General features: G+C 42.9%; 2 protein-coding genes across 3 annotated transcripts in view; one reads left to right on the forward strand and one right to left on the reverse strand.

Annotated features, from left to right (window-relative positions):
- LOC135506901 (zinc finger protein 777-like) overlaps positions 1-19,691 on the reverse strand; it is a 199,309-nt gene that overhangs the window by 76,926 nt on the left and 102,692 nt on the right. The window lies entirely within an intron of this gene.
- LOC135506904 (uncharacterized) lies at positions 314-19,426 on the forward strand. Its single transcript, XM_064926332.1, has 7 exons — positions 314-789; positions 4,804-4,934; positions 7,561-7,752; positions 12,153-12,302; positions 12,612-12,723; positions 12,927-13,048; positions 15,506-19,426. Exons 1-7 carry the CDS (start codon positions 531-533, stop codon positions 16,433-16,435), a joined length of 1,896 nt encoding a protein of 631 aa, XP_064782404.1. The 5' UTR covers positions 314-530; the 3' UTR covers positions 16,436-19,426.

Here is a 19,691-nt window from a genome sequence, read left to right on the forward strand (position 1 = left end):
AACGATGTGAAGCCACGCCTATTTTCGGAAAAAAATGCATTATCGGCCCTAAAAGCACGGAAAAAGTGTCCACTTCGTATTTTGTCAAATTTAGTATGTCATCCGATAACTTTTTGCATAGAAACTATATCCACACTATTACCAAAAAGCATACTATATACTCAATTCACGTCACAAATAGTACGGTTAGTATGAGTATTCGAACACAGCTCAGGTTTAGTGAAGAGAATCATTGGAGGACGGTCTCACACTCCAGTACAGTAGGTGGCGGTGTATGCACCTTTCAGTTGGTTGCGTCAATACAAATGTAAATAAGTAATAAGCGGAAGTGAGTAGTGATCAAGAACAATTTCCACGTTAGCGTTTTTATTTTTTAGACATTTATTAACACCCTGAAACTCAATGCGATTCATTTTAACTGCAAAACAACACGTACTTAAGTCGGGTAGTCTTTAATTCGCGTTTGGAGACTGGACTTGGTTGATGTTTTCTAGGTAACGCCAGCTAGCTGCTAACGATACTAGTAAACAATGGCTAACGATATGGTTTTTCACACTCAAATAGCCTCGATTATGGAGGTGCTAGCGAATGCAGCCGTGGCAGAGATCTGTAAACTCGTAGACGACGACTATGCAGTGTTTCGTTTGGAAATGTCTCAAAGCCAGAAAGAAAACAGGGGATTGCGCAGGAAACTACAGCTACTGGAACTGAAGGTGTCACGGGAGCGCGTCCTCACCAGTCGTCCCAGTAGTGTCAAGATCCTCGACCGATACAGAGGAATGGCAAGAGGTACTTTTTTGGAGAAGGCTGAGGTGCCTGTTGTTCGGTTATTTTCTGGGCATGTTGTTCAGATGTGTTACCCAGAATTGGGTCTTGGTCAGTTTTTGGATAGTATACAATACTTACCCTGATTATTAAGCTATCTTGTAATATTTTATTTATTTGACCTTAAATTGACCTGCTTGGTTAAAAGAAAGCAAAAATATTATTGCAGACACAATGGCAATTTTTCCGAATACCCATTATTGCATTCTAAATAGTAGAGTGTTAGAGGTCAAAATGAAACTGTGTCTGGTGTTATACTTTGTATTCCATGTTATCGAGAAGCTTCTCAGGAACACAGAAAACTCCTATCCTCATGAAATAAAGTGATCATTGCTAGGATGTCGTATTTTCCAAGTAATCGAAAAAGGTCAATTCCTAGTCCAGGGGTTTCAATTAAGGCCTAGACAACCAGGTGTGGGGAATTCCTTACTAACCCGTAGCACTCACGTCCGTAGCCATGAAGTGCTTTGAAAGGCTGGCAATGGCTCACATCAACACCATTATCCCAGAAACCCAAAACCCACTCCAATTTGCATACCGCCAAAACAGATCCACAGATGATGAAATCTCTATTGCACTCCACACTGCCCTTTCACACCTGGACAAAAGGAACACCTATGTGAGAATGCTGTTCATTGACTACAGCTCAGCATTCAACACCATAGTACCCTCAAAGCTCATCACCAAGCTAAGGATCCTGGGACTAAACACCTCCCTCTGGATCCTGAACTTCCTGACAGGCTGCCCCCAGGTAGTGAGGGTAGGTAGCAACACATCTGCCACGCTGAGCCTCAACACTGGAGCTCCCCAGGGATGTTCACCCACGACTGCATGGCCAGGCACGACTCCAACACCATCATTAAGTTTGCTGACGACACAACAGTGGTAGGCCTGATCACCGACAACGATGAGACAGCCTATAGGGAGGAGGTCAGAGACCTGGCCGGGTGGTGCCAGAGTAACAACCTGCCCCTCAACGTAATCAAGACTAAGGAGATGATTGTGGACTACAGGAAAAGGAGCACCGAGCACGTCCCCATTCTCATCGACGGGGCTGTAGTGGAGCAGGTTGAGAGCTTCAAATTCCTTGGTGTCCACATCAACAACAAACTAGATTGGTCCAAACACACACAGACAGTTGTGAAGTGGGCACGACAAAGCCTATTCCCCCTCAGGACACGAAAAAGATTTTGCATGGGTCCTGAGATCCTCAAAAGGTTCTACAGCTGCAACATCAAGAGCATCCTGAGTGGTTGGATCACTGCCTGGTACGGCAATTGCTCCGCCTCCGACCGCAAGGCACTTCAGAGGGTAGTGCGTACGGCCCAGTACATCACTGTGGCAAAGCTGCCTGCCATCCAGGACCTCTACACCATGCAGTGTCAGAGGAAGGCCTTAAAAATGGTCAAAGACCCCAGCCACCCCAGTCATAGACTGTTCTCTCTACTACCACATGGCAAGCGGTACCGTAGAGCCAAGTCTAGGACAAAAAGACTTCTCAACAGTTTTTACCCCCAAGTCATAAGACTCCTGGTTACCTGGACTATTTTCATTGTGTGCCCCCAACCCCTCTTTTACGCTGCTGCTACTCTGTTTATCTTATATGCATAGTCACTTTAACTAAAAATTCATGTACATGCTACCTAAATTGGCCCGACCAACCAGTGCTCCCGCACATTGGCTAACTGGGCTATCTGCAAGGTGTCCCACCACCTGCCAACCCCTCTTTTTACGCTTCTGCTACTCGCTGTTCATCATATATGCATTGTCACTTTAACGACACCTACATGTACATACTACCTCAATAAGCCTGACTAACAGGTGTCTGTATATCGCCTTGCTACTCTTTTTTCAGATGTCTTTTTACTGTTGTTTTATTTCTTTACTTACCTACACAGACACACACCTTTTTTTCGCGCCATTGGTTAGAGCCTGTAAGTAAGCATTTCACTGTAAGGTCTACCACACCTGTTGTATTCGGTGCACGTGACAAACTGATTTGATTTGAAATGGTCAAGTGTACAGTAACAGTGCAAATATGACGAACAGTAGCAGCATTGGTAGCAGGTTATATACATATGTCCTGGAGAATAAAGAAGATAGAATACATAGTGTGCTGTGCGTTAGTATTTAAGAATGCTTACACTATGGGGTAAGCTGCCACGCACACACACCAGGGTTTTAGGAGTACATATAATTGGGATTACATAATCCTGAACAAAAGTCAGGTTAACTATATACCAATTAGTAAGATTTAGTCTATATCGCACAGGTATGCTCTTTTCAGTAGCCTAACTGATTAGGTCAAACTGATTAGGCCTAGAGTGCCCAATAATATGCCCAAAGCTGTGCCGTGCCACCTGCATACACAGCCCACACAGACAGCCTAACACAGACACACATTTCTCAATAAGTCTGAATGTAGAAGGTTGCAATACTAGTCTAAAAACACAGCTTACTTCTAAGGTAGGGCTACACCTGAGTTGGGTTACATTGTAATGTTATGTTGGGTCTTGATGAGTTAATACAGTGATGGGAGGGTAAACTGCACCATTTCCAGCAAATAATTAGCCAAGGCTGAGACAGAGTGAGCTTCCTGCTAGACACCTGCACAGCAAGATAGATGGGACACATTTTAAATTCACAGGTATTTAGCTTTTATCAATTTGCATGTCTGTAGCCACTGAATTCTGGTAGTTTACACTTGAAATAATAAAACCATCAATCACAAAATTCCCAGATTGCACAGTACAGCCTCTGCAGATCAGAGACCGACAGATGCGTATCTTTATTCCCAGTCATGTGAAATCCATAGATTAGAGCCAAATTAATTATTTCAATATACTGATGTCCTTATAAGAACTGTAAAATCAGTCAAATCTTTGAAATTGTTGCATGTTGCGTTTTTTAAATATTTTTATTCAGTATAGAATTCTCGCATAGCGTCCATTGTTTATCGCGTCACCTATAAATAGTAGCAGTGGTGGAAAAAGTACCCAATTGTCATACCCGAGTAGAAGTAAAGATACCTTAATAGAAAATGACTCAAGTGAAAGTCACCCAGTAAAAGTCTCTAAAAGTATTTGATTTTAAATATTCTTAAATATCAAAAGTAAAAGTATAAATAATTTCAAATTCCTTATTAAGCAAACCAGACGACACCATTTAAAATTTTTTTATTTTAATTTACGGATGGGCATGCTGCAACCCTCAGACAATTAACGAGATATGCATGTATTTAGTGAGTCTGCCAGATCAGAGGCAGTAGCAATGTTCTCTTGATAATGTTGTGAAATATACCATTTTCCTATCCTGCTAAGCATTCAAAATGTAACCAATATTTTGGGTGTCAGGGAAAAATGTATTGAGTAAAAATTACATACTTTTCTTTAGTAATGTAGTGAAGTAAAAGAGTAAAGTTGTAAAGTACTTAAAATTAAGTAGTTTTTGGGGGTATCTGTACTTTACAATTTTATATATTTTTTTTACATCACTGAATAGTAGGCAAAAATAGCTGATATTCAAATATGGGATGTGCTACCAAAATGAACGAATTGCACAGAACAGCGAAATTACAAATTAGATGAAGCATTGTCAGTATGGATGAGCCTAGTATATTGGTATTTGTTGTTTAGGGCATACGTTATTACTAAACAGCACATTCTAAGTAATATATAGTATGATTAGTACACAGTATGCAGTTTAAGTAAGTAGTAGGCAAGCCAGATTTCGTGCACTGCCAGTATCATATTATAACCAGATTCTGATTTACTGAATGTCTTATTGTCATACTCAATAAAAACAATGTGATGCATGAAACATAATGAATCAATAAATAGTATATCAAGAAGTTATGAGAAGTGTTACCTTGCATACCCTGCATCCTTGCCAATTGTAAACAGTGTCAATAGTGTACAATATAGCGTTGAGCATTGACAGTACCTAACCTAACCACCTCTTTTCCCCAATCACTCTCAGGCGAAGGACATCTCACTGTAGGCCACAGGAGCATTGTGAAGCCAGCGGGACCCAATGTGTGGAGAGATGACCAACCCATAGCTATAGATGAGGGGATTGGAACCTCAACCCAGCATGTTATTGTGATAGAGGTTAGTGTCATAGTGTAACATTAGAAATTACAGTGCATCAAATGTGTCCCGTTTTATTTTAGAAATGGTCCACTCAGCTATTAAAATCAAATAACATTTTATTTGCCACATGCGCCGAATACAACGGGTGTAGACTTCACCATGAAAATAGTAACACAAGAGGAATACAATATACTAGAATGAAGCTAAACAAAAAAAGAAACGTCCCTTTTTCAGGACCCTGTCTTTCAAAGATATTTTGTAAATATCCAAATAACTTCACAGATCTTTCATTGTAAAGGGTTTAAACACTGTTTCCCATGCTTGTTCGATGAACCAGAAACAATTAATGAACATGCACCCGTGGAACGGTCTTTAAGACACTAACAGCTTATAGATGGTAAGCAATTAAGGTCACAATTATGAAAGCTTAGGACACTAAAGAGGCCATTCTACTGACTCTGAAAAACACCAAAAGAAAGATGCCCAGAGTCCCTGCTCATCTGCGTGAACGTGCCTTAGGCAAGCTGCATGGAGGCATGAGGACTGCACATGTGGCCAGGGCAATAAATTGCAATGTCCGTACTGTGAGACGCCTAACACAGCGCTACAGGGAGACAGGATGGACAGCTGATCATCCTCTCAGTGGCAGACCACGTGTAAGGGTCAGTGCAGATAGTCCGGCAACAAATTAATTAAATATTTAGCACTCTTACGGTTATTTAGCACTCTTATGGTTATTTAGCAGTCTTGTGGCTTGGGGGTAGAAGCTACAGTGTCGATGCTCTGGTACCATGCTTTACCCTCTTTCTCCTGTCGTCCAATATCAGTTCCTTGGTTTTACTGACATTGAGGGAGATGGCACGGCGGTGATAGGCCTTTGTGGTGCTGTCAGCAAACTTGATGTTGGAGTTGTGAACAGGGAGTACAGGAGGGGACTAAGCACACACCTATGAGAAGCCCCGTGTTGAGGGTCAGAGTGGCAGAGGTGTTGTTGCCTACCCTCACCACATGGTACCGGCCCGTCAGGAAGGCCAGGATCCAGTTGCAGAGGAAAGTGTCCAGTTCCAGGTAGAGGTCTTCACGGATCCACCTGTACCTGAGTACCTGAGCGGTTCCGGATCCAGAATTCTAAATCATGTCACTGGTCTGGGTCGGATCTGAAATTGTCTTGGGTATGTGTAATTTTAACTGACTTGTCCGGAAGGATCCGAACGCGACTGCTGCGGTAGAGAGAGAGCGAAATGTATGCATCTGCTCTTTGCTTTTCACAATAGTGGCGCATGTGACTTGTTGTTGGCCAAACATAAGTCATCAAAACAGCAATAGGTTACAGTCATAGTCTCTCTGTGTGGGGCAAAGCTAGCTTAACTAGCTTCTCCCGGTTTGATGCAATACAGTTAGCCACTACAAAATCCTATTGCATGATTAATAACCTATGGCAGCTCTTAGTTCGGAATGGGTCTCTATATTAAAAAATAAATTATGCATATCCGGTCTGGATGGAAAAGCCCCAGGTTCAATTTGGAATGGGTCCAACTTTTTGGACCAATAAAGGCCTCTAGTCCCAGGGTCCCCAGCTTTGGGATTAGTTTGGAGGGGACTATGGTGTTAGATTACAGCTCGGCGTTCATGAACCGCATTCTCAGATACTTATTTCCCCTCTTGTTCAGGTGGGAGAGGTCAGTGTGAAGTGCCATTGAGATTGCTTCATCTGTGGATCTGTTGGAGCAGTATGCGAATTTCAGTAGGTCCATGTGGTCTGGGATGATGGTGTTTGTGTGTCATGACCAGCCTTTTAAAGCAATTCATAATTACAGGTGTGAGTGCTACTGGGCGATAGTCATTTAGGCAGGTAACCTTGGAGTTCTTGAGAACAGAGACAATGGTGGTCAGTTTGAAACATGTTGGGATTACAGACTGAGATTGAAAATGTCAGAAGGCACTTGCAAGCTGGTCTGCGTATGCTTTGAGAAGATTCCATTTGGCCCGGAGGCCTTGTGAGTGTTGACCTGTTTAAAAGATTTACTCACATCAGCCACAAAGAGCGAGATTACAGTCATCCGGAACAACTGGGGCTTTCACGCAAGACTCAGTGTTGTATTCCTCGAAGCGAGCATAAAAGGTATTTAGCTTGTTTGGAAGTACTGCATCACTGGGTGTCTAACAGCTGGGTTTCCCTTTGTAATCTGTTATCATCTGCAAGCCCTGCCACATACGATGAGCATCAGAGCCGGTGGAATAGGATTCCACCTTCCTCCAATGTTGTCTTTTTAATGTCTCCTCCAAGCTCGTAGTGTGCGTTCTTGTGTGTGTCTGTGTCCCATTCCATGTAAGAAGTAGTTCTAGCCTTTATCCCAGAGCAGATATTGCATTTAATCAATGTTTTTTGGGGGGTTTGGATACGTTCGTATGATCACTGTGGGGTCTACTTTGTCTATGCACTTATAGATGAAGCCCGTGCCTAATGTGTCAAACTCCTGAATGCTATCAGATGAATCCTGGAACATATCCCACATATACATATCCCAATTTGCTTACATGTACATCCTAATTTATCTGCCATAGGGGAGCTTGTGAGACTTCCCTATGACATTGTTATCCTATTCAAATCATGTACCGGTAATAACCTCCTCTTTTGTGTCAGTCTGCAGATTCAGAGGCTGCAGGTCCTGAAGGATCGTCTCTGGTCAAGCAGGAGAGGACTGAAGGAGAGGACCCACGGCACAGCGGAGACACCCAAACTAGAGCAGTGGCTACAGTGGCACCACCTGAAGCCACGGTGGACCTCACCACCGCCAGCTCACCCCAGCCCAGGACCGGACGTAGCATCACGGAGGTCAGTGGAGCGCCGAACACCGTCCTCAAGTCAGAGAGAGACGCCAAGACTTTAACTGTAACACACAGGCTATTACCAACAGGATCTGATCACAGATCAGACCCAGACAGACTTGGGAAACTGGGCTGTCCTCCTGCTCCTGGCTCAGAGTATTTACCGGTGTTTCACCAGAGCCAGAGGATGGTTTACTCCCTTGGTGACACGTTAGACTCTGGCGGTGATGATCCGTCTTGTTCTTACACTACAGAGATGGACCTTGGCAACATGCCCATGGGTTTAGAGAGACCGACTGCTCTGTCTAGAGGTTACTGGAACGGGTACAGTAGTAGTGTATACTCTGAAGGGTGCCAAGATAAGAAAGGAGAGGTTACATTGATAGATGATGTAACTGTGAAAGTGGAGGGCGTCGCTCCTCTGACATGGAATGTAGACGAGACTCACTTAGAAGAACACTCACAAGGCAGAGATTTATTAGATTACAGGGGAATCTTAGAGACAAATCATATTGTTGCCACCAACTCCCCTTTACACTCTTTCAGGGAAAGCGACCCAGTGTCCACATCAATGGCACCTTCCGATTCACACGGCTGTGTCCTTTTCGATCAGGTATTGAACTCAGAGTACCAAAGGGCGTGGGGAGGGGGCCCGACATCAGACAATAGTCAAGAGAAGGTGTTCCTCTGTAAGTTCTGCAACAAAGGATTCAGCTGCCCCCAGAAGATGGAGATCCATCAGAGGGTCCACACAGGGATGAAACCCTTCAGCTGTAGCCAGTGTGAGAAGAGGTTCTCCCAGTCTGGTGATCTGAAGAGGCACCAGAGGGTCCACACAGGGGAGAAACCATTCAGCTGCCCCCAGTGTGAGAAGAGGTTCTCCCTGGCTGGCAACCTGAAGATGCACCTGAAGGTCCACAAAGGAGAAAGACCGTTCGCCTGTACGCACTGTGGGAAGAGGTTCTCAGAAAGGAGCTACCTCAGGATACACCAGCAGAAAAAACATTCTACTCTATAACATAGAAAATAATCATTCCACTCGATAGCTTCTGATGTTTAGATCAAACCCTGCATAAAGAAGATATATATATTTTTTAAAGATCTACAGACGCATTTGGAATAACGAGAGTAACAGATTTCAGTGTCGACTCTTCCTGGGTAGAATATTGCATACAGACATTGTGATACATAAGGCATATACACTAAGTGTACAAAACATAAGGAACACCTTCCTAATATTGAGTTGCACCCCCTTTTGCCCTCAGAACAGACTCAATTCGTCTTTCCCATTAACCCTCAATGGCACAGCTACACAATCCATGTCTCAATTGTCTCAAGGCTTAAAAATCCTTCTTTGACCTGTCTCCTCCCCTTCATCTACACTGATTGATGTGGATTTAACATGTGACTTCAATAAGTGGTCATAGCTCTCACCTGGCGTCACCTGGTCAGTCTGTTAAGGAAATAATGAGTATTCCTAATGTTTTGTACACTGTGTAGAAGCCTAAAGAGACTGTTACATATTATTTTTGTACTCTGCTATATGATGTTCACAAATGCCTGTTTCATTACTTCCGTTCAACTACTAAATTTTTTACCCCAAGATACTTTTTAATTCAAAAATAAATGGAGTTTATCAAGTTTGTGCAGAGTTTTAGTTGAGACATTACACTTACATTTTAGTCATTGAGCAGATGCTCTTATCCAGAGCGACTTACATTTATCTTAAGATGGCTGGGTGAGAACCAAGTATCAAAGTCGTAGTAAATCAGGGCTCAACATTCAGGGGGAATTGCAGCTGCTGATTTGGCGTCGTTTTTGAACTTGCTCCTCAAGAAATGCTGTCGGCCATGACGGAAGCCATACTTGAGATGGCTTGGGGGGGTGTGGTTTAATGTGGGTGTTTCTTGTGTTTGTCCTTGCCACCACCAAGACACTCCAGTCACAACAAACAAACCTCCTGCTTGTTGAGTACAACATCTACAGGCAGATGATAGATGTATGGTGAGATGCCGGAGGAAGCTTTGAATAGGTCAGTAGCCTACAGTGTAAAAACGTGATTGCTAAATTTATGTAAATATTCTAAACTAAGTATTTTGATAACTTTCAAATGTAGTAACATGTCCATGTAGAATAAACAACACTTTACATAATACCAAATAAGCAGTGTTCTGCTAATATAACAATGTGAACCGTTGACCTTTTCATTGTCGTTCCCAGCCGATACAGATACTCTGCCTATCTGCATTTTGTCTGGCGGTAATGTGGCTGCCTTAGCAAACATGTCAGTGGTCATACCTTCCTGTGTCGTGTCCCGTATAAAACAGTTCCCTGATCCTGGTGCAGAATACACAGTTTCTCCCTCCCCATATTGACTGATAACTTTTCCTTGCATTGTCTTTTTTAAATTATTGAATTAAATGGTATCTAGTAACATTTTTATGCCGAGTGCTAGGTCTCTGCCCATTCTGAGACGTCAGTATCAAGCCCGTCTGCCGGTCAGGACTCCATTACATCATCTTGCAAGTCTCCAAGTGCTGGCTCCATAGATGCATCTGTCAACATATACACAGTCACTGTTCTATTACCAATGGCCGTTTAGGTTTGGTGATATCTGACAAACATACTGTGTTGAAGTTTTAACAGGTCAGACTAAACCTGCCTAATTATGGTCTGCCTATCGACAATCGTTGTTGAGCAAACGAGGTGAGGTCTTTGCCTTTGTAGATCAGGTTGGTTGCACCTTAATTGGCGGAATGGGCTCATGGTAACAGCTGGACTGGAATAAGTTGAATGGTATCAAATACATCAAACTTTCCATTCGGCCGCCGTTATTATGAGTCGTCCTCCACTCCGCAGCCTCCATTGATACAAACACACACAGAGCACTGATTACATTATCAATAGTGGTTATGATTAGCGTGGTGGATCCAACCTGATCGCTGAGTATGTCTTTCTATTTCACTTCAGATATCATGATATGTGACGTAAAATAGAATGGTAAACGCAGCGATCAGGCTGGTTCCACCAGGCTAGGTTATGATGGTGAATCGGGGGGAAAAAATGGCTGAACAGTTTTGACCAGGTCAAATTTGACCAATCTGATTCAAGTGTACTCCCTGTTCAATTTATAGGAATGCTCACAGCGAGGGCATGTCTGCGTGATGTTGATGGTCCCCTTGCTGGTCTTCTGTATGTTGGCTGTTCGGCTGCAAACTGGACATTTCTCAAACAACTGCAGCAGGCAATCCTTATAAACAATTGACTTCCTCATATCATGAGGTGGGGTTGACGAGGAGGGCCTGTGACAGCGTTATACAATAGACAGCCAAGGGGTTAATTGCATTTTGTTATAAAGAGAGGAGAACGCTTTTGATAATGAACTTCACAACCAAAATTATCTACTACTTGTATCTGCTTGGCTGAGTAATTAACCTACTAGCTTATCAAACCGGGTATTTTTTTTAACACCTTTTCACATAACACACATTTACCATAGTTGCTGAAGCAGTCTGTCACCAGGGTACTAACTCGGGGTCAAGCTAATTCTAGGTTGTTACCACAGCCACAAAGTCAGAAACTCAGCCTATTTCTAAAATGTATCTTTATTAAAATGTTATTTTAAACCTAACCTTTGCCACAATGCTAAACATTTGCCTAGCCCTAACCTTTAAATTAAGACCAAAAAGCGAAATAATAAAACTTTTTTTTCAACTTTTTTTTTCAACTCTGTTTTAGATGAGACTGACTTATTTCTATAAAAAAAAATGTTAATGTAATCTTTATTTAACTAGGCAAGTCAGTTAAGAACAAATTCTTATTTACAATGACGGCCTATCCCGTGGAGTTTTCAACCGTGATGGAGAGGTCTTGGAGCGGGCAGGCCTTCCCCGGGAAGATAAGCGGCTCCGTCTTGTCGAGGTTGAACTTGAGATCGTGGGCTGACATCCAACCTGAGATGTCTGCCAGGCACGCAGAGAGACGTGTTTGTGTGGTTTTCACATGGTGTATTTAACACTTGTTTATGTTTAATAAACACAAAATGGGACTTTTCATTCTAAGACTTTCATTGATACTCACATCTGATCTCACCCTATTCTGCATACACCAAACAGCGCTTTATAACCAATATACACTTAAATATAAATAAATATACTTGCACACGAACAAACACCTACTGTACACATCAAAATAGTTTAGTCAGGTTTGCCTGATGATGACTCATTTTTACCCACATATTTATGTCCACCATGATGGGTTTAGCAACAAAGTCATTCTGTAACTACAGTATAGGACTCAAACATAGTGGGGATAGGTAAACACTCCATATTGACTGTGTTTATTACCTGTGTGTACATACCTGAGGGAGAGTATGTCTGTGTAATCTGTATCACCTGTCTCTTCCAGGAGGAGGAGGGTCCAGAGGTACTGCTGGTGAAGGAGGAAGGGTGTGAGGAGGGTCTGGGGAACCCTGAGGAGGAAGACCAGACGACACCTCCTCCTGAACCCACAAAGGAACCAGTTGAGCAGAACAGGACCACACACAGTCTCAATGAGGTGAGTCCACTGTAAACTACTGTCTGAATGGTATTCGTTCAGGGCCCGTATCCACAAAGCCTCTCAGAGTAGGAGTGCTGATCTAGGATCAGTTTAACTCCTTTAGATAAAAATGAATAAGACCTATTTACACGTATGGGGACCTGGTCCTTGATCAGCACTCTTACTATGAGGCGCTTTGTGGATATGGCCCCAGGTCTTGATTGTACTTATAGCAATCCCTCATTGCATAATCAGAAAATGCTCCATAGCAGGGTGCTCATATCAGATTTCTTGATCGAACATCCTCACACTCTATATCTCTTACAGTCAGTAGACATGGAGGATGGGAAGCCTGATCTGCTGATAGTCAAAGAGGAGACAATAGAAGATGGACCAGATAGCATTGATCTGCTGAGTGGACTAAAGATGGGGGAGCAAGGTAATGGAGAAATACATATACAGAACATAATAGATATACTTCAATGGGAATAGTGATGCACCTGGCTATTATTTTTCATAAAATGAAATCAATACAACTTATGTTTACATACAAAAACACACATTATAATGTATGTTATAAAACCATTTATGCAGAGTTATCTTCCATGCTTTTAAGATCTATTTTCTGACCTCTTCCTGCAGGTGGTTGGCTGGAGGCTAACAGAGGAGACTGGGGGGCCATCTTGGATTCCCAGACGGGTGCAGTCAATAGCCCGGGGGACGACATCACTGAGCAGGCCAGGACCAGAGGTGACATAGTAGAGGTCAGTGGATGGGACAGCATCCTAAACTCTGGGCTGGGGAACAGCACTGTTAACCACAACCAGAAACAGACAGTCGAACACAAAACAACAACCGATCTTAGTCTCCATGACAACAGATTGGCTGAGACCAGAGCGAGGCATAGATTTGGTCTGCGGGGACGGGGAGGTGTCTGTATTCGGCTGCCGAGAACAGACACAGACTCGGCTAGCGATGCTCCGTCCTGCTCCTATAGTTGTGATTCAGAGAGACTGATGGCGCCTCAGGTTAATCCCCTACCAGGTGCTGCCTTCAGCCTGCCTTCTATAAGATCTATCAACTGGAACATGGACCCTGCGACAACACAGACACTTCCTGGTTAGGCTGCCAACTGTGCAAGGACAGTTTTTCACACTCGTCCAACCTGAAGAGGCAAATGGGAGTCCAGACAGGACAAACCCTTAGGCTTCCCCAGTGTGAGGAAAGGTTTTCTCATCAGCGCAACTGCTGAAAATGCACCTGAAGGTCCACACGGGAGAGAGGCTGTTCGCTTTTAGGCACTGCAGGTTTTCAGTGGAGCTACACTTTACATAATTTTGTATGTGGACACACCTTCAAATGAGTGGATTAGGCTATTTTAGCCACACCCGTTATGACAGGTGTATAAAATTGAGCACACAGCCATGCAATCTCCATAGACAAACATTGGCAGTAGAATGGCCTTACGGAAGAGCTCAGTGACTTTCAATATGGCACCGTCATAAGATGCCACCTTTCCAACAAGTCAAATCGTCAAATTTCTGCCCAGCTAGAGCTGCCCCTTTCAACTGTAAGTGCTCTTATTGTGATGTGGAAACGTCTAGTAGCAACAACGGATCAGCCGTGAAGGAGTGGGCTACACAAGCTCACAGAACGGGGCCGCAGAGTGCTGAAAGCACATAGCGCGTAAAAATAATCTGTCCTCAGTTGCAACACTCCCTACCGAGTTTCAAACATCCTCTGGAAGCAACGTCCGCACATGAACTGTTCCATTGGGAGATTCATGAAATGGGTTTCCTTGGCCGAGCAGCCGCACACAAGCCTAAGATCACCCACCATGCGCAATGCCAAGTGTCTGCTGAAGTTGTGTAAAGCTCGCAGCCATTGGACTCTGGTGCACTGGAAACGCGTTCTCTGGAGTGATGAATCACACTTTACCATCTGGCAGTCCAACGGCAAATCTGGGTTTGGTGGATACCAGGAGAACGCTACCTGCCCCAATGCGTAGTGCCAAATGTAAAGTTAGGTGGAGGAGGAATAATGGTCTGGGGCTGTTTTTCCTGGTTCGGGCTAGGCCCTTTACTTTCAGTGAGGGGGAATTTTAACGTATTTTAATGTAGCATACAATGACATTCTAGACTTTGTGGCAACAGTTTGGGGCCCTTTCCTGTTTCAGCAGGACAATGCACAAAGTGAGGTCCATACAGAAATGGTTTGTCAAGATCTGTATGGAAGAACTTGACTAGCCTGCACAAAGCCCTGACCTCAACCCCATCTAACACGTTTGGGATGAATTGGAGCACCTACTACAAGCCAGGCCTAATCTCCCAACATCAGGGCCCGACCTCACTAATGCGCTTGTGGCTGAATGGAAGCCAGTCCCCGCAGCAATGTTCCAACGTCTAGTGGAAAGCCTTCCCAGAAGAGTGGAGGCTGTTATAGCAGCAAGGAGGGGATCAACTCCATATTAATGCCCATGATTTCAGAATGAGATGTTTGACGAGCAAGTGTCCACATACTTTTGGTCATGTAGTGTCCCTCAGGATACACCAGCAGAAAATGCACACGGCCCATGTATAGATTATAGTGATATGTAATGTAGGTGAATTGAGGAAATAATGAGTATCATGTGGTTGGTTTAATGGTGTCTGTAAAAATGCTTCACTATTGAAAAGTGGCAACCCTGACCTGTTTGATGCTGGTGTTTTATGAGTAAATGTGTTTACTTCACATGAAATAGTGAAGATGTGTGCAATATAATGTTGAACCTTTTCAAAAGTATTCTAAAATGTATTTTATCTAAGCGGGGTACCAGATTTACAGAAAAAGTCAAGTTTTACCTTATGTGAGAAAAGTTATTATATTTGTCACATATCGTTTTGTGCAATAAAAATACTGTACTTCAAAGTTGAATGTATGACCATTTTGTTGAAATTAAATACAAAATTGACTCTGTGCTGACAGACTTGGTTATTTTTGTATTATTGCAGGGACTGAGTTTCCCTTACCAGTTGAACCAAAACATTATACTTAATTCTTGAATCAACTCATATAGAGTTGGCTCCATGGCTCCATACTGTTAGGTACTTGAATCGAGACGGATGAGACGGACTTGACTGTGGTTAACATTTGATAATTATCATGTCATGTTTTTGTGTGTACAGCAAAGAGTTTCTTTCATAAACTTTTGATATGCTCTTCTGTACAATTTGTGTTTACAGTCTGCAGTCCATGAAGACCTGCTGATATCTGGTGTTGCTGGCAGGAGAGACTGGACCTCTGAAGCGGCTGGTCACAAACCCTGGCCACTGATCAGGACCCTGGATCAGGAGCCATCGATCTTCCTTCCCGAGTCAGAACGGAGACAGAATTGCGAGGGACCGAGACTCCACCAACACACAGAACACAACCAGTGGACAGGTGGACTGAACAACCTCAGTCCTGGTGGTCATCAGAGAGACAGAGGCTCCAGTCAGGGATCCAGTCCGAAGCCCAGACCCTTCTCTTCTCAGTGCAAGGATGAAGCAGGACCTGGGGCTGATAGAGATAGACCCTCCTGTTCCTATGATACAAACACCACAATATCCATAATGAACAGAGCAGGTCACCCTGAGCTTCAGCCTTTACAGAGAGTGGTGGGAGACCCCCCGGGTGATAGTCTAGCAGCAAGTCTATCTTCACCTTCAGGGTCTTGTCTAATGCCTGGTGACTGGGTTCATAGAAGTCCTGGGTCTGGGTCTAGCCTTCCTCAGTTACCTCATGGTTACCCCACCAATACAGACAGGGTCATGATGGATGTTCACCACAAGAGGTACCTAGCCTACAACGCAGCACACAATCCCAACAACACCCAAACAATGGCTAGAGGTCAAGGAGGGAGCTCAAAGACTAACCACCTGAGGGTGGTGGCTCCTGCCTCCTCTGGTGTCATTGGGTCACAACATGGGAGGCCAAGCATTAGCACAGACGAAGACAAGCCATACTCCTGCCCCACGTGTGGGAAGCGCTTTGCAAAGGCGACCTATGTGAAGAAGCACCAAACCATTCACATCAAGGAGAGGCCCTTCAAGTGTAAGCTGTGTTACAAGAGCTTCTCATTCCTGAGTTATCTTATCAGACATAGGAGTGTCCACAACAGGGAGCAATCATAGCATTGGGTCTTGAGATGTACACAGGAGATATCTGGAAACTATTATTTAGCTGAAATATTATAGTTATCATGTGAAAAGTCCTGGAGTTTTGGGGGGATTACCAAGTCCCTCAGTTGAGCATCTGGGTAAACTCTCATGATGCAGACTTATTGTTTGGTGTGCTGGCATAGCCAAAACACTGCCATGTTACTGAAGAGCAACACTATACTCCCCCTCTGAATTTAGTTTTGCCTATGTTCTATTCATAATAAATATGTCCCTCTTTTTTATAACACACATACACACACACAATCCGGTTGTACCTGCTCCTTTATTTACTAAAAATAGGTGATCAAAATACACCCTCTTTTTATAACAAGTCAGGCGAGATGAGATGACCCCGAGGTCGCTTTCATTGGGGAAGAGGTCCAAAAACAACGCCTTACTGTGCCCCTTTCCCCTATAACCCTCCCATGGCACTGGGTATTAGGTAGTTCTCCTTAATCAGATATTTTTCATCCTCCCGTCTATCATCTTCCATATCGTTTATGTGTATTATTGTTATGCATCTCCAATGGTTGCAGCAAACATTGCCACTCAATAATTGATTTCCCCAGCCACACAAGTCATTGCCTGACAAATCAAACTGAATTAGTCCGCTGCTCTATCGTTCGCTACGTACTTCAGTCTGAGACGGCCATCATTGAAGTCGTTTGTTTGTGACGTCTGTGACAGTCAAAGTGAGGTGTGTTTTACAAAACAAAGTTGAATATTTACCTTACTGAGGTGATGTAGATGGAATAAAGTCATACTCTTTTCTACTCTATTCTTACTAACACACTGTTCTTTCTAAACAAGTCTGCTCTCCGCTTGAAAGATACTGTAGTTATCATGAAGAGGATTTTATTTTATTAGGATCCCCATTAGCCGACACCAATGGTGAACGTTAGTCTTACTGTGGTCCGACACGTAACGAAAAAGACATTACAGATCAAAGACAATTTACATACAGTGCCTTGCGAAAGTATTCGGCCCCCTTGAACTTTGCGACCTTTTGCCACATTTCAGGCTTCAAACATAAAGATAAAAAACTGTATTTTTTTGTGAAGAATCAACAACAAGTGGGACACAATCATGAAGTGGAACGACATTTATTGGATATTTCAAACTTTTTTAACAAATCAAAAACTGAAAAATTGGGCGTGCAAAATTATTCAGCCGCTTTACCTTCAGTGCAGGAAACTCTCTCCAGAAGTTCAGTGAGGATCTCTGAATGATCGAATGTTGACCTAAATGACTAATGATGATAAATACCAGTGTAAATACCTGTGTTTAATCAAGTCTCCGTATAAATGCACCTGCACTGTGATAGTCTCAGAGGTCCGTTAAAAGCGCAGAGAGCATCATGAAGAACAAGGAACACACCAGGCAGGTCCGAGATACTGTTGTGAAGAAGTTTAAAGCCGGATTTGGATACAAAAAGATTTCCCAAGCTTTAAACATCCCAAGGAGCACTGTGCAAGCGATAATATTGAAATGGAAGGAGTATCAGACCACTGCAAATCTACCAAGACCTGGCCGTCCCTCTAAACTTTCAGCTCATACAAGGAGAAGACTGATCAGAGATGCAGCCAAGAGGCCCATGATCACTCTGGATGAACTGCAGAGATCTACAGCTGAGGTGGGGGACTCTGTCCATAGGACAACAATCAGTCGTATATTGCACCAATCTGGCCTTTATGGAAGAGTGGCAAGAAGAAAGCCATTTCTTAAAGATATCCATAAAAAGTGTTGTTTAAAGTTTGCCACAAGCCACCTGGGAGACACACCAAACATGTGGAAGAATGTGCTCTGGTCAGATGAAACCAAAATTGAACTTTTTGGCAACAATGCAAAACGTTATGTTTGGCGTAAAAGCAACACAGCTCATCACACTGAAAACACCATCCCCACTGTCAAACATGGTGGTGGCAGCATCATGGTTTGGGCCTGCTTTTCTTCAGCAGGGACAGGGAAGATGGTTAAAATTGATGGGAAGATGGATGGAGCCAAATACAGGACCATTCTGGAAGAAAACCTGATGGAGTCTGCAAAAGACCTGAGACTGGGACGGAGAATTGTCTTCCAACAAGACAATGATCCAAAACATAAAGCAAAATCTACAATGGAATGGTTCAAAAATAAACATATCCAGGTGTTAGAATGGCCAAGTCAAAGTCCAGACCTGAATCCAATCGAGAATCTGTGGAAAGAACTGAAAACTGCTGTTCACAAATGCTCTCCATCCAACCTCACTGACCTCGAGCTGTTTTGCAAGGAGGAATGGGAAGAAATTTCAGTCTCTCGATGTGCAAAACTGATAGAGACATACCCCAAGCGACTTACAGCTGTAATCGCAGCAAAAGGTGGCGCTACAAAGTATTAACTTAAGGGGGTTGAATAATTTTGCACGCCCAATTTTTCAGTTTTTGATTTGTTAAAAAAGTTTGAAATATCCAATAAATGTAGTTCCACTTCATGATTGTGTCCCACTTGTTGTTGATTCTTCACAAAAAAATACAGTTTTATATTTTTATGTTTGAAGCCTGAAATGTGGCAAAAGGTCGCAAAGTTCAAGGGGGGCGAATACTTTCGCAAGGCACTGTAATTGGTGCCTTTTCCTAGACCATGTTGCTATGTGCATAATAGCAAAGTTAACCAGCATATTGGTGTTGAGAACAATGCCATGAGAAAACAGCCTTTGACTTATTGTCTAAGAAAAGTGAGAGGAAACCCAAACTTAATTAGGTTTATAATCAATAGCCTAACTGTGAAATATGCCTGGCTTTATAAATCATCAATATACCTACAGAAATAAGACAGATCCTGCTTCTGTTACCTGTTTTGACTGTGTAATAGCCTACTGATTCCATGAGGCTACTCAACGATATGCCAAGCAAACCATTTCACAAATCTGTATGTTTTTAATCTTTGCTTTGCTGTAATAAAGGCTTTCCACTTTTTTTGTTAGAACAGCCTCTGGTATTATTTATCATTTATTTAGTGTTGACACTGTACCAAATTGTCTAATTTTTCTTGATCTCCTTATTATTACTATTATAATAATAATAAGCCATTATCATTAGTAGGTTTAGTATAGCAACCTTGTATAACCACCATCGAGCTGAAGACCTAAAAACACATCCTGTTTAGTCTTAATACCGTAACTTACTTAGGACTATATTTCAATACTTCTATAGGATACTGTATCAATCAATCATTCATTCATTCATTCATT

Source organism: Oncorhynchus masou, chromosome 20 (assembly GCF_036934945.1).
Source record: "Oncorhynchus masou masou isolate Uvic2021 chromosome 20, UVic_Omas_1.1, whole genome shotgun sequence".
In the NCBI taxonomy this organism is placed as follows: Eukaryota; Metazoa; Chordata; class Actinopteri; order Salmoniformes; family Salmonidae; genus Oncorhynchus; species Oncorhynchus masou.